The sequence below is a fragment of the Seriola lalandi genome, unplaced genomic scaffold (genome assembly GCF_002814215.2).
Source record: "Seriola lalandi dorsalis isolate HSWRI2012SDOR001 ecotype SW California unplaced genomic scaffold, Sedor1 jcf7180002054832, whole genome shotgun sequence".
In the NCBI taxonomy this organism is placed as follows: Eukaryota; Metazoa; Chordata; class Actinopteri; order Carangiformes; family Carangidae; genus Seriola; species Seriola lalandi.
Genome location: NW_019525385.1, coordinates 1,535,341 through 1,549,693, shown reverse-complemented (window position 1 = coordinate 1,549,693; position 14,353 = coordinate 1,535,341). Strand labels below are relative to the sequence as shown.

Genomic DNA, 14,353 nt, shown 5'->3' with positions numbered 1-14,353 from the left:
TTTTGCTCAACTTCCCTTGTAAGGACGAGACTGTCCATGAAATCACCAAGCCATGAAATTGTTCTGATGTTTTATTCCTGTTGATTTAAGACAAACTCAGATATGTGCCTTAAAACAGATGATTATATTGTGGGCAAGCAATGTAAATTTCGCCCAGAGGAAGGATGTTTATTGTCAGCATACATCACAGAAAGAGGTCGGTGATGTGATTTTTGTTTAGTATTTTTTCTCTGCTTTCCCCTGTCCTGTTTGTGCCTTGTAAATCCTTATCTGAAAAACGCATGCCTCTACAGTCAGGCAGCTCTGGACCACCCAGCACCAATCCTGGCTGCACCTGTTATCCAGTCACTTCATTTTTAATGAGCAGAAAGCACAAAAACATCACATCCCTTGTCGATGCCAGTGGATTAAATATGCAGAATGCGCTTGCTGCAGGTTCTGGCAGTCATTATTATGATGTTCATATGCACCACACTGATAATCTTTAGAGAACATTTGAGGGCAGGGTACCTGAGATACCTCTACTCGCCTGCCTGATTTTAGCCTCTAGTCTCTTAAACTGGCCACAATCCAGCAGAACTTTAACACTTTCTGATCCTGGGTGCACTTGTCACTGACGCTTTTTTTTTTTTTTTTATCATTTCATCATACTAGCATAGGAAACATAATTGTGGATAATGCCATCTGTAACACTGGAGCCAAATACTCAATTTAAGACTATCCAGACAGTAAATTATCATCACTAGCCCTGCGCTCAGTCTGGCTTCCCTATCGCAGAGCCGCTCCAATGCCCTGTGCTCTCTCATATTAGAAAAGGCTGCTGCTGATGCATTAATGCTATGAATGATGATAACAGCTAATCAGAAATCCATTAGTCTATCTAATCATGCTTTGTTCTGGCATGAGTCGTTCCTTATCGTGCTCCAGTTTCTCTATGAAGCTGCAAATGTCCAAAACTCCACTGGCAATGCAGATGGAGTGGATCTCGATCACCTCCGACAGGTCAGGGAGAGGTGGTCTGGTTGTTCGGGATTTGGACACGATACTGGCGTGCTGTGGGGTGTGTTGGCTGGTTACCAGAGGCTTAGGTGGGCTGTAATTGAGTAGAAGAAAAAAAGAAACAGCCTTTTATCATGCTCTGCTTGCACAGCTACAGCTGCTTCCCACTGCAGTACAATAGCCACAGCTGAAGGGCACAGGTGCCGCAGAGAGACAGGGAGAGGATTTGACAAGTAGCAAGGAAAGGCGATAAATATCAATTTTCTTAGCAGATGCAATTGTGTATAAAATTGAATAAATGTATCTTCACCCAGAACTCTTCATACAGGTGTGAATAATAGTTGCAGACATAAACATGGGTCTTTAAGGCATCTTTTTGTACAGCATTCCCCCTTACAGGTGCCAGAAGCCCTTGTGAGCATTTCAGATGCATGACATGTTGCAGTGACCTGCTTCTGTGTCGGCTACACCTGGGAGTCGCAGTGGCAAATAGGTTGCTGGCTGCAAAAACACACCTAAGATTCAGGAATCTCTATGTCAGATGCTTCAATGTCCTGCTATAGTTACAAAACCTGTATATACAGTAAACAGCTCAGATATTAGCAGCGGTAAACGCCCCAAGATACTTTTTCTTTGAAGAGTTGTGCATCGTGATGTTAGTTTATATAAATTCAGATGTAAAACAGGACCATTTGAAACTTAAGAGATTTGTTTAATAATTAACTCTCTTTTGCAAATGCACTACACCTCTTAAATGATTATGAGACTCTGTATGGCTTTTGAGATTCTGCAAGACAGGTTCAATAAAAAAGACCTTTTTCCCCCTGTTAAAACTAACAATAACTCTAAGTGGCAGTGGTTGTCTCTACAGTAAATGCCACCAAAGTGTTATTACCTTTGGGCTTGAGCCAGTTCCAGTCACAGCCAGTGACTGTGTGTGAGATGAGTTTCTGTAGACACAGTAGCAGATGCAAGAGAATTTGATTAGAAAATATAGAGGTGGTTGAAAATAACAGAGCAAATCCATATTTTTAAGCACTAAGGAACACCAGAAAATGTTGACAGTAAAAAAGAACATATACACATACGTACAGATATATGCACACATAAAAACCCACAGTGTATTGTGTTGAGAAGCTTGTTTTGAAAGGAGCCGGTAGCTAAGAAGATCTCATGGTCAGACTCAAGATGTAACATGACTAGAGAGATTTCATTCATTGTCCATTCATAGCTGAGCAACTGTAACTAGGCATGGCAGGTATGCCAAGCTTGTATTTCAACACATGTTGAAGCAGTGTGCATAAAGAGAGATACTACACTGAAAAAAACTGCAGTGATAGTTTCTTATTTTACCCTCTCCAAAAACCAAAACTAGATAGCTAGAGGAGCAATTTTTTAAATGTGTGGTATCTCTATGTAAATTAGGCTTAGATTGTTTGGATGTAATCAGGTCGGTCAGTGTTTGTTTATGTTGGACAGCACAGGGAAATAGTGTTCATCCTATCCTGGGAACAGTGGGCAGTCCCTGCTCTTCCTCACTTATCTCCATCTCCATCACCTTCATTCTTTATTTTTCTCTCTGTCTCCTCATCTTGTCCCGCGTCTCGTCCCCTCCCAAAGCTGAGCTGTGACTGATGCCGGTCTTTTAATTTTCGTCTATGTCCGTGAAGAGAGTAAATACGGGGTGAACTGATATTTAAATGCAAATGTTCCCCCTGCAAGGATAATCTTGCAGTGAATTAAAAAACATATATAGGGTTACCCCATTTTAACATACATTTCAATGCTTTACACAAACTGAATTGAAATGGATGGATGTTTACTAGCTAGCTAGCTAATTCACTCAAGTGAAACTAAATCGCTGGCATTATAATGGACAGTCTGCCTGCCTGTCCGGTTTGTTGACATAAATAAAGAACCACCATGTTGTTATTGTGATTTTTGTTATTTTGTTGTGAGGACAAGATCATTCATTCCACCCACACACAAACATTGACGCTGGTGATCAAATGAGAATCTATTCTATTATCTTACAGTATCTTTGTAGCACCAAAGCAGAGTTATTTTAGACTTTTATTATAAATATACCAGACCTCTGTGACCTCAGTGGTGGGTACGGAGATGATTCGAGGAAGCCAAGATGAAAAGTTAGCGTGAGATCGTGTTGTCTGTCAATTGCGTGAGTTGGTAGCCCTCAACTAGTTTATTATATACAGTAGTGGCCTAATCTGGTCCAGAAGCAATTACACTACATTATTTTGTGGGGTTACACATTACGAACGTTCCCCACCCTGTAGAAGCTGGTCTTGGATGCTGCTTTATCAGACACTTTTGCTCTTTATTGGTTTTGGGAAAGTTTACACTTAAGCAACCCCAGCTAAACTTGTTATCGCTGCATTCAGCAAACAGGTGGTCCCCAATATAAAACCCCTTTTTCGTGTTATATTGAAACTGAAACAAAATGTTTGAAAATACAAGCAATAAAGCATAAGTTTCGCTCTTGCTTGTGCCTGCATTTAAGCTAAGCAGTCAAACATGGTTATGTTAGAATAAAACAGTCTGATCTTACATGTTTTCTTGTAGTTATCATACATGGACTAACTATCTCTGCTCACTGTAATACACAAACAGTGCTGTTTTTTAATGTCCATGTCTTCAATGTATTATCTGGTATGGATGCTGCTCGGGACATGCAGCTTAAGTCTCAGTCTTTTAGCACAACACCATGTAATGAAGCATTTCAACCAACTCACAGAGCTAACCTAGCTTGCGGCAACTGTAAAATCTGCCAGTGATAGTTATCGTGTCAGTCAGCAAGTAATTGTAAACTATGAGATTTGCCAGAATGGAAAGATTGACAGGTGTAGCAAAAGAAGGCTAAGGGAGTATTCAATAGCATTGTGTATTCTCCAAATTTAGAAAATCAATCAGCGTTCAAAAGAATTTGTAGCTGACAAATGATAGAGAATGGAACACACCAACCCTGGGAATCTGTTTTTAAGAAATTTTAGCAGTATTAGATATGAGTAAGCCAAATCACTGGACTTGTTATGGAACCAGAAATTACAGCCAGTCTGCGTTTTCCACAAGACGAGCCAGGTTTCAGTCCGCTGTTACTGCTGAACTGGTTGCGATTCTCTTATTCGATTACATTGTTCTAGAGTCCCCTGTCTCAAATCATCGGCTGATTCTTATCCTTCTTTTAGCCCCTACCAAGGAAACTTCATCGATTTTCCATTGTTGTACACGTCTGTTTTTGAGTTGAGCTCTGTGTTTTCAGTGAAGTGTGAAGGTTCTCACTGTTTGTACCAGATTCTCCAGTGAGTTGCAGACTGTTTTCTTATTCCCTCCAGGGCCCCGAGAGGCACAAGGACTGATTTTATTTATAGATAGTGAGTACAGGGCTGGCATGAGTGCACAGAGACTTTGTGGACTAAGTGTGATTTTTTTATAGCTGTATCTGTGTGCATGTGTTGTATGTGTATGCTGTGTGTATTGTGAAGTGATAACAATGAAGTAAGAAGGTTTAAGAACCCAGAACCCATCAATATTTCTGCCTAATTCAATGAAAACAGCCCTTTTTTGTCCTGTACCCTTGAATATGTATGTAGTGAAATGGAAAAGGCAATTCACTGTTTACATACTTGAGTGCAATTTTCAGCCAGGCTTTTGAATTTCATTTTTTATCAATCCTTTCCTGTCACACTATATCTGAGGTCACTCGTATCTACTTGAGTGTGCAGAGTGACATAGAGCCCGTCTTGCACGAGGCAAGGAATTATTATGTATAAAGCACAATATGTATAGTCGTCACAGTAAGTGTCTCGCCATTGAGTGCAGACATAAATTAATACCTTTCGTCCACCACCTTCAGTGTGAAAGAGATTACTCATGTATGAACCGGTATTGTGAAGTGCAATGAAAACAGTGCCTATTCATCTGTCAAAGTATGTTTTGAGGTACAAATGGAAATCTCTCTGCAAACTGAAGTATAAGAAATATGTAAATTATTCATTCTAAATTTGATTTTCAACACTGGGTAGGTTGTAATTGCTTTTTCTTTAATGAAACCTGGTGCATCTATTGTATCACACATACAAAGTACATTTGGAAGTGTTGGACGTGTGGATTGAGCATGATTGTCTGCACCCCCCTGTTAAAATGCTCCCATGAGGCACACAGTGAAGAAACATGCAGGAAAACCAGCTGAGACTTTCCTGCCATGAGGTCCACAATCATTCTGTTTGTATTGTGTTTTATTTGTGTCCTCTGGTTTAATGGCCTCATGTTGTGAAATACTATGGAAAAACCACAGGAAATACGTGTGTGTACTTCTCTTTCTACCCTAGGAAGCCTGCTTAAAGACTTGCTCTACAAATGTAAATAAGGCCTTTTCTACCACTTTAGCTTCATTATTTAATCCTTTGTTAACAGAGGTAACCTCAAACACACAATTTACATACAAATATGCACATACAAAAATATATACAGTGATTTCATATGAAAGAAAACAGCTATGAGTAGCATTCAAAATGTTTGCATATCATGTTTTTAAAGGTCCAGAAGAAATGAGAGGTTTAAATTTCTAAACTTTTTGTTACATATTTAAAACCAGTTTGACTGTTCCCTCTGTTTGAACTGAGGGATTATTAGAAAAAGGAGCTCTGTAATAATGAAGCCAAGCTCGCAGTCACTAGACCTCGAGTGTCAGACAAATGTCAAAGCATATAATGACATAAGGTAGTCATGGAAAAACGAAGTTCAGAACTGTAAACCCCAGAGTCAAAATATATCAGTGGTGTACAGATACTGTATATTACAAAAAACAGAGGACAAATCAATACAAAAATCTATCAGAGTAATTATTCTGAAATCAAATCAAAGTCTTATGTTTAAACCCACAGGGTTTAGAGTATCGAATGTAGCACAGGGCTCTTTTTTCTCTGTGTCTGTCATCTTGGCAACACATGTTCAAGACCTTGCGGAGAAAGGAAACACTGAAGGTTTATTAAAATTTCAGTGTCAGTTCAATTTTATTTGAATCATTTTTAGCATTAAGAGGTAAAATATCCAGTACAACAGGAAAGAAAGGAAAACGGACAAATAAGCATAATTTGGGTTATAGAAATAATCATTTTCTGCGGGTCAACACCTCGGATTTATTTTGAGCCTACTAGTGGGGAACCACTGGTCTGTATCATTGCTCCATCCCCACCCTTATTTTGTCCATCGATCTGCTTCCCAAAAGTCCTCCCAGCTCTCTTACATAAGCTTTGTACTTGACTCCGTCCTGTAAGGGAAGCAGACCAGACTTTCAGCATTTGATGCTCCGCCTCTGCTCTGCAATCCTCAAGCATCAGCTCAGAGCCCTGTGTGCATGCAGAAATGCAGGAATCGGTGGGCTTGCTTCCCGTGCCCTGAAGCTTAATGTGCATGAAGATAAGTGGAGGACATACAGGATGAGAATATTGTTGTGGCTGTTTTGTTTCATCTCAGGCATGTCTCATGTGATCTGTAAACCAAAGCCGAGATGCTGTGAGTCTTTATGTTGGTCTCTAGGTGGGAGGAAGCAATACGATGCTGTATGTAGCATCCCTGTTAAAGAGAACCTCAGGGAGATATCTTTTTTTTTTTTTATCAGCTTTATTTCATCAGATTTTGGGGTTATATTTTGTACAACAGTATCCAGCAGAGTGTATTTCAGTGGTGTGCTTCCACAAGATTATCCCTGGTGTATCTATAATAAAAAATCAGTACATGAATATGTCTTGTAAAGAAACACTATTTAAAAAAAAGAAAGAAAAGAAACTGCACTTTTTGAATGCTGAACCCACTGCAAGGCTTTTTTTTCTCAATTATAAAATGAAATTAATCTTAGTGCCAGGATGATCAAGCATCCCCATACACAGGCTGCAAGCCTCAGTCACTACTTGCACTCTGTTTGTAATTCTTCAATTTACATGACTGGCAGTTAGTTTGGTAATATACAAAAGGTGATCAGGTGGGAGAAGGCAAAAGCTTCTGTCAGTGTACAGCTATTTCCTGGAGGCAGTACGTTCCAGTGTAAACTCGATTTTTATCAAAGTCAGAAAAATACCAATACAAAATATCTGATCATTCATTTTGGGCCAGCATTAATCAGGATGTTTTGTTGCTTACTGATGAGCTACTTGATGCTTTCCATATCCTCATTGTACAGGGTCATCTTCCTTGTGCCCTCATCTGTCAGTGGCTCTCCTCTTTGAAGGGGTTCTTGTATTTGCATAAGGACCTTTTGTTGTCGACAGAGTTGACTGGGAAGAGAATGAAAAGGAGGACTTTAAAAACCAGAAGTGGTGGGCACGCAGCCCGGTCCTCAATGAAAGTCTGGAGGGAGATTATAGGAAGCTGGACCTTCCGTGTAGAGTCTCATTGTGCAAAGCAGGTGACGGTCGGATCAAACCCTCGAACGTCAGCATCAGTCATTACAGCAAGTACCAAAAAACAACATATGTATACACTCAAGTGACAAAGCCCTCTAGAGACTGTAGTAATTGGGACTCTTGCCCATTGGGAGCAAAGGAGGAAACACTATGACGTTCTTATGTAGCCGCAAAGTCTGGAGAGGGAGGAGATTGGGGTGGATGGATGAGTCAACAACATGTCAGAGTTTAGCAGAGGAGATCGCTATCAGTTTCCTGTTTACTACCAACAGGCAATGTTGACGATGAAGGTGTCCCAACGGTAACAAAAAAGTCCTTTGAACCCAAACCGCGATGACGTATTTTGTGTTTTTAATTGGTTGATATTTTTACACAATCTTTATTTAAAAAGACAAGTTTTGAGATTTCATTCTGTAGGAAACTACACACTCGGCTGCCCTCCTTTGATCGAACCAGAACCACAGTTTGGTTTCTCATCCGGGAACAGGTACACAGAAATCACTTTTTTTCAATTCAAATCACTTTGAAATTTTGGAACTGGCTTACATTTACTGACCGGGATCTCCCTTGATGCTTGCATTTACTTTGCAGCAGCTCTGAGGCTTTTTCACCTCACTCATAAAAAGCTTTTGGGCAGGAAAACACTGTTATGCATGAAAACCGGAGACTGGGGTGTGTGTGGGCTGAAATTGGTTATTGCGTAAATTTCATGACCCTTGGTGCTTTTTTTTTTTTTTTTTTGATGCAGAGTGCGGGATGTACATCGTGGCTGTCTGCTGTTCTGCATGGGTTGACAAATCCACTGAAGGCAGATATTAACAGTAATTGTGAGAAAAGGTCAAGTATAAACCTTCATCCGGCAGATGAGTCGCACAGATCTCCACATGAGTGTTATTACTGTGTCCTTTGTTACTGACGAACACAGAGTGCGTCTGACAGCTGACATTTACCCAGAAACACCTGTCAGACACACACACACGACCTGTCAGATAGACACACACACACACACCTGTACATTCATTTCAACGAGTTTTCTGTTTGTTCTTCTTTTTCTGTCCACCCCGTGAGCATGACCTCTTGTCCTTCACATATTTTGTTTTAAGAGATCTCTGTGACACTGCTCAGTTCCTCTGGAGTTGAGTCCAATGCTATAGTGAAGAGTCTCATCGGGTGCACAGATATGAGGGATTGTGATCTGTCAATCAGTACTGTGGAGCTCGGCAGCAGGGTGAACAGTCTGCCTTGTTTGATGCAGATGGTAAGCTTCCTCTTTTAACAAGAGGAGATCTGATCTGATGTTATCAGGTAAATCACAGAGATCCTGGACGCGGCTGAGCGTTTTCATCCTCTCATCCTGCTTCCTTTAATCACTCCTGTGTAAAAACCAGCAGCCTTTTCAGAACTTTGGTCTGTGAGTCATATTTTAAAGCTATGTATCTTCTTTGCTGTGTGTTAAACTTGTCACCGTGCTCCTGCGTTTCATGCTCAATTTCACTGTACACTCAGGAGAATTTATTTTCCCCGAATACATTTTCTGCAGCCTTTCTTTTATGAAATCATTGATTTCCAGTCCTGTCAGCGCAGCAGGACACGTTCCTCATCGGTCCTGGCAGAAACACAAATACAGAAAGGCTGCTAAATAATGCAGGAGCTGAAGCATCAATAAAGGAGACATGGGAGGCGTTAGATTAATGGCCAGGTCGTAAACTCTTTGAGGTCTTACCCTGCTAATGCCTGACTCCATTAGGCCCAAACAAGGTTAAACTGCATAACTGACAATCATTCATGAAGCTCAACTGGGGGGTGTTGAGTTAAAATCCAGACACGAGCCAGTTTACTGGAAGTGATTTTTCTGTCATTGAGGAGGGTAAATGAGCTCGGCGCTGCAGCGAGCAGAGGATGATCAGAGCGACAGTGGTGCAGCTTGGTGGATTTCCACGCTTGAGCGAAGTGCTTGCCAGCGATGAAAATATTTACCTCTGTGAAATAAAACTGTGAGGGTCAAAGAAGAAGGTCCCAGCTTTCATGAGGGCTGCTTATTTCACGTGTTGTGTCAGGATTTATCGCCTTCCAGGGAGCTGTTTGGCACACGCTTCCAGGACAGTAAATGTTTACGGTGATGAGTAAGTCATCGCTAAGGGGGGATGCGGGGGAGGGGCTCGATTGTAAATATCTTGAAATGACTCATGTTTATTATTTCAGACACAGCAATATGCTCAAAAAGCTTTACATCTGTATTGTCTGGTGTGGAATCCCTTTACCTTAGAAAAAAACACAATCAGAAATGTGTCAAATTTAATGCACTTACCCCTTTATGAGTTTTGGGGTTCATTAAGGATGTTCTCAGTTTCAGCATTAAAGATCCATACTCATTGTATGATTTTTCTCCACTTTCTCTATATTTGTTTGATATTAAAGGCCCTGATAACATATTTCTTTATCAGCTTCTCACTATGAGTGGTGAGATCTGATAAGAATATGCAAAAATCTGCTAAAGCTAAAAAGTTCATCTTGTTTTTGTTTCTTGTTTTATTTTTTTAACTTGCATTTCTCACTGATTTACATTGATGTCATGTATTTCCATGCACCAAATAAGAGTTTAGCAACATTTGAACAAAATGTGATAACAGTTGTGGGGTTGTTTTCTTATGTTACCAGGCTACTGTCAGTCAAATCTTGACAACGTCCACAAAATCTTGATGAAGCACATAATCTGACGTTTTTCAGAATTTGTGACTGTTGCTTAATTAGTCATGAATATTTAAGGTTGTGAAGAAGCTTTATTTAAAATGAACATAAAAGTCCTTCTTGTGTCCTTGAACGCAGCTCAATGCCCTGTATCTAAATTTACGCTTTTCTTCTTCACTAATACTGGCTCTTTTCTCTCCTTTTGCTGTCATTTCACCAGGAGGTAGAGGTCAGTTCTCTCTGTTTTTTCTTCAACGCTCCTCCAGCTGCCTTTGTACAATGTCTTTTTCATTCTTGACTCATTTCCTTTTCTTTTTATGTGACTTTATCTCTACTTCTCCATCCATCTTCTGTCTTTTTCTTTTTTACAACATCTCCTTCAAGTTGCCCATTTTAATTAGAACGATTAATGTTCTAATTAAGGGGGGGGGGGGGGGGGGGGGGGGGCAGAGCACTTAAAAGGCAGCTCACCCCCCCGATGCCATATGTCTCACATATAGGCACTGGGTGCAGATTTGTCAGACTCATTTCCATACAGATGTACAGCCACAGTTTATACCCGCCCATCTCCAGTGTGTCTCACTTAGCTAATTATCATGCTGTAAGACTAATGTACACATTATAGTCAGTGTGCAATGATAATGTAAACTACTTCACTTCTCCTCTGTGGAGATGACAGAGTGTTAATGTGTTATGCTATCAACAGCACTATGCGCTCAGGCCTGCATTGTGAATTACCTGGATCCTCATTCCCTGTAGTTGCTGATCAATTATTGTTTTCTTCATGTTTCTGCAGGATGATTATGTTCGTACCTGGGATGAAAATCAAGGTTCTAATGATAGTAAGTCTCAAATCACCATCTCATCTCTTTCTCACTGTGTGGTTAGTTAAGTCCCTGAATGCCATTTAATATAAGTGTTTTGTTGGGATTTGCTAGATTAACAGGCTCATATATATGGGATTACAATTTAGCCTCAATCCTGTAACATTTCAAGCACAAAAAGAGTTTTTTTTTGCAACCACATTAATTATATAATATATAATCTGTACTCCATAAAATCCAGTTTAGTTTCTTAATCTAGTTTTATTAAACATAATGAACATCCAAATAATTGGGCACAAAATAGATTTTTGTTTGCTCAGATTAGTTAGATTATTCTGTCTGCTTGATAAGAATTTCTCTGTACAAAATATACCATATTGGCCCAAGTATAAGTAACAGTGATTATAATAAAAAAAAGAGACATATTATTTGTCTTAGAATAAGATTGTCCTCCTCCATGACGTTTTTTTTCTCAAACAAGCCATGACGCAACACAAAAAACAAGGCCAGTGAGTTATGCTAAATCGAGAACACAAATTATGATATTGTGGCCAAGATTTATTTCTGTTCTGTTTATATTTTCTGTCCATTCTGCCCACTTCCCCTGTATAAAACAGTAATTTATGTGATTTCAAAATGTTTCATCACATGCTCAGGATTGAGGCACAAACATAATTTCACACACAGTGGCCAAATACGAAAAAGAGCAGACTTTGGTTTAATTGCTTGGGATGCATGCTGAGGCAGTGAAAGCAAAGCCACATGATTTATTGAAACAGAGCGTCATTAGCCTGTACTGTAGCATGGAGACAGAATCTATGGCCTGTATTTGAACTGTGATGCCTCCCAGACCGTCACTGGTTCATCCTATTAGATGGCGTTATTCTCTGTTTATATTCTGGGGTCAGACGCTCGCTGTCCACAGTTGTAGTGATTCCCCAGCAAAAAGGTTGAAAGATGTTAGCGCTCTGTTTTATCTGCTTTCGTGGATCTGATGTGCCTCCCCCAGGAGATGCTAAACGCTGGCCCGACTTCAACCCGTCACCACGTTCTTCTGCTTCCTCATTTTTTTCTCTTTCCTTGCTGCACTTGAGCAGGAGCCATGCGAAAAGGCTGACTGTCTGAGGTCTGCTACTCCAGCCTTAATTGAGCCGCTGCAAGATGAAGTCATGACACAGAGTCGTGTCCTCAACCATTGTCGCTTGATTTGCAGCTTAAATGAAGTCAGCTGAATGGCAGAGTCGATTAGCGCAGTTTCCAAAGGCTTAATGAAGGACTAATTATGGCTTCCAATGAAAGGACCAGGGAGAGACGTAAAAGCAGCAGAAGAGAGTGAGACAGGGTTGGGGGGCTAATATGCAGTGATTTAGTGTAAAGCAACTGACATCAACATTATTCCTGCCAGTTCTACGTGATATTGTGGACTGGACGGAGAAAGCGAGCTGACTGGTGTAGGAGTGTATCATAGGATGAAAATGGAAAAAAGTGAAAGGATGTCTTTGTGCTCTGTTCATCTGTAAAGAGGTTTGTTCACTAGGAAGAATACAAAGCGGACGTCATTAGGCGAGACAAGATACAGACTCAGAAACAAGGCCACTGCACACTCAGGTGATTAATTTATATCAAACATAAATGAGCTGTGTAATCTCTGAATATGTGAGACTGTATTTTGATCTTCATTTATATTTTTGAATATAAAACGAAACAGTCTTTCAAGCTGTGATTTTCTGTATTTGCAATACAGAAACATTCCCCTCAGTCTAACTACACTATAAATTCCTGGTAAAAGAAATTGCATTTAAGGCAATGCTGGAATTTCAAGCTCTAAGTAGTCATTTGTTGTAAGGAGAAGTGTAAGGTGTCTTAGTAAGAGCCATGAGCCTCCAGAGCAACTTCAGTGCCCTTTGGCATAGATTCTACAAGTGTCTGAAAATATACTAGGATTAAACATTCTTCTTTCTGATTTGGTGTTTTGATGATGGTGGCATAGTATTCTTTCTAAACATCCATCTAAAAATATTAATAATGCTTTCAAATAACCTCTGACCTTTATTATCCTAGGAATTAAGTCAGTATTGGACAATTCTGCATCCGATGATTAACTTCCAATGGCAACATTCCTGCTCATGCAGTAAGCACTGCCCTTGACTGGATGTAGTGAGGTGGGGTGGTGGATATGTAACTTTCCCTAACCTGAACCAAGTGTTTTAGTTGTATAACCCTAATCATACCTTAACTGTGTATTATTTACCATAGTACCATAATGCTATCTGTGTGCAAATATCACAGAATAAAAAAAAGCATATTGGCATTGGATGATAAAAAAATGTTTACATTGATCATAAGCCTGGGTTTTGCAGTCTTACAATACTGACGGCAATACAGTTGAAATAATACACCAGCTCAAGCTAACTCACATAGATCAACTTCACAAGTGGCATCTCTATAATGTAGGGGTTCAACAGTGTGTGCTCAGCTTTTATGAAACTTTACCAAAGTTTTATAGGCTTGCCTCAGGTTGTCAGATGAATGGTACTTCATTACTTTCATTTCACACAGCATAAAGCTCTTCATCTATCTATATCCCTTTCTCTCGTTTTGACATGAGGGTGCTATCTCTCGCCATTGATCTGCCTTCCTTTATGAGAGGCCTAATGAAGCGAAGGAGGAAAAAGAGGAAATTTGTCCCTCTGAGACAACACTAAATCAGTGTGATATCTTCACTCCCGAGCTTAGGCGAGCCTACAGGCCTCATTTCTCATCCCCGCCATGTAGAGCAAGACGGAGCTTTTGAACTGTCAACGCTCCTTACACACAGACAGTCAACGGCAACAACAGACTGAGGTGGAAATTTGCATTCATACACCGGAGAGGCTGACTCCACTTCAGCCAGCGCTGTGCTGTGCTAAGTGTAGAGAGAGGTCAGGTAATTTCCAATGGATCTCTACAGTCAATTCATCAGTCCACCGGCTGATTCAATCACCTCACTCTTAAGACAGTAAACACTGCAGGAGAGCATCTGTAATTTGCACTTGTAAGAACAAACAGGTGTACATGCACGGCCACACATGAACAACCATACCAACACTACAAGCACTTGTGTTATGCACTCACAGAGGACCTGATCTTTTTTAAACATGCACTTTTAAAGAGTATCTTGGCTTTTCTAGAAGCTTATCTCAGCCAGAGAGCCCCGGTGAATGGTGAATGGACACTTTCTGGCAAATCAATGGTTGAGATCAATGGCAGACACTAAGTGGATAGGAAAACACGCTGAGTCCACACTCAGCAAGGTCTGGAGTTTAATACCTCTTGAGGCTATTGATAGATATTGGTGCTAAGGCAGCCCACACACACATATGGTAGATTGCCATCAAACACCTTGTTGAAAGCTCCAGCTGGATGGAGCCCCCCCCCCCC

At 40.3% G+C, this 14,353-nt stretch overlaps 1 protein-coding gene across 1 annotated transcript in view; it reads left to right on the top strand.

Annotated features, from left to right (window-relative positions):
• Positions 1-14,353, top strand: part of spock2 (SPARC (osteonectin), cwcv and kazal like domains proteoglycan 2) — a 28,635-nt gene that overhangs the window by 4,205 nt on the left and 10,077 nt on the right. The window contains exon 3 of the mRNA XM_023426647.2: positions 10,906-10,951. Coding sequence (XP_023282415.1) covers positions 10,906-10,951 — 46 coding nt within the window. The remainder of the gene's footprint in view (positions 1-10,905; positions 10,952-14,353) is intronic.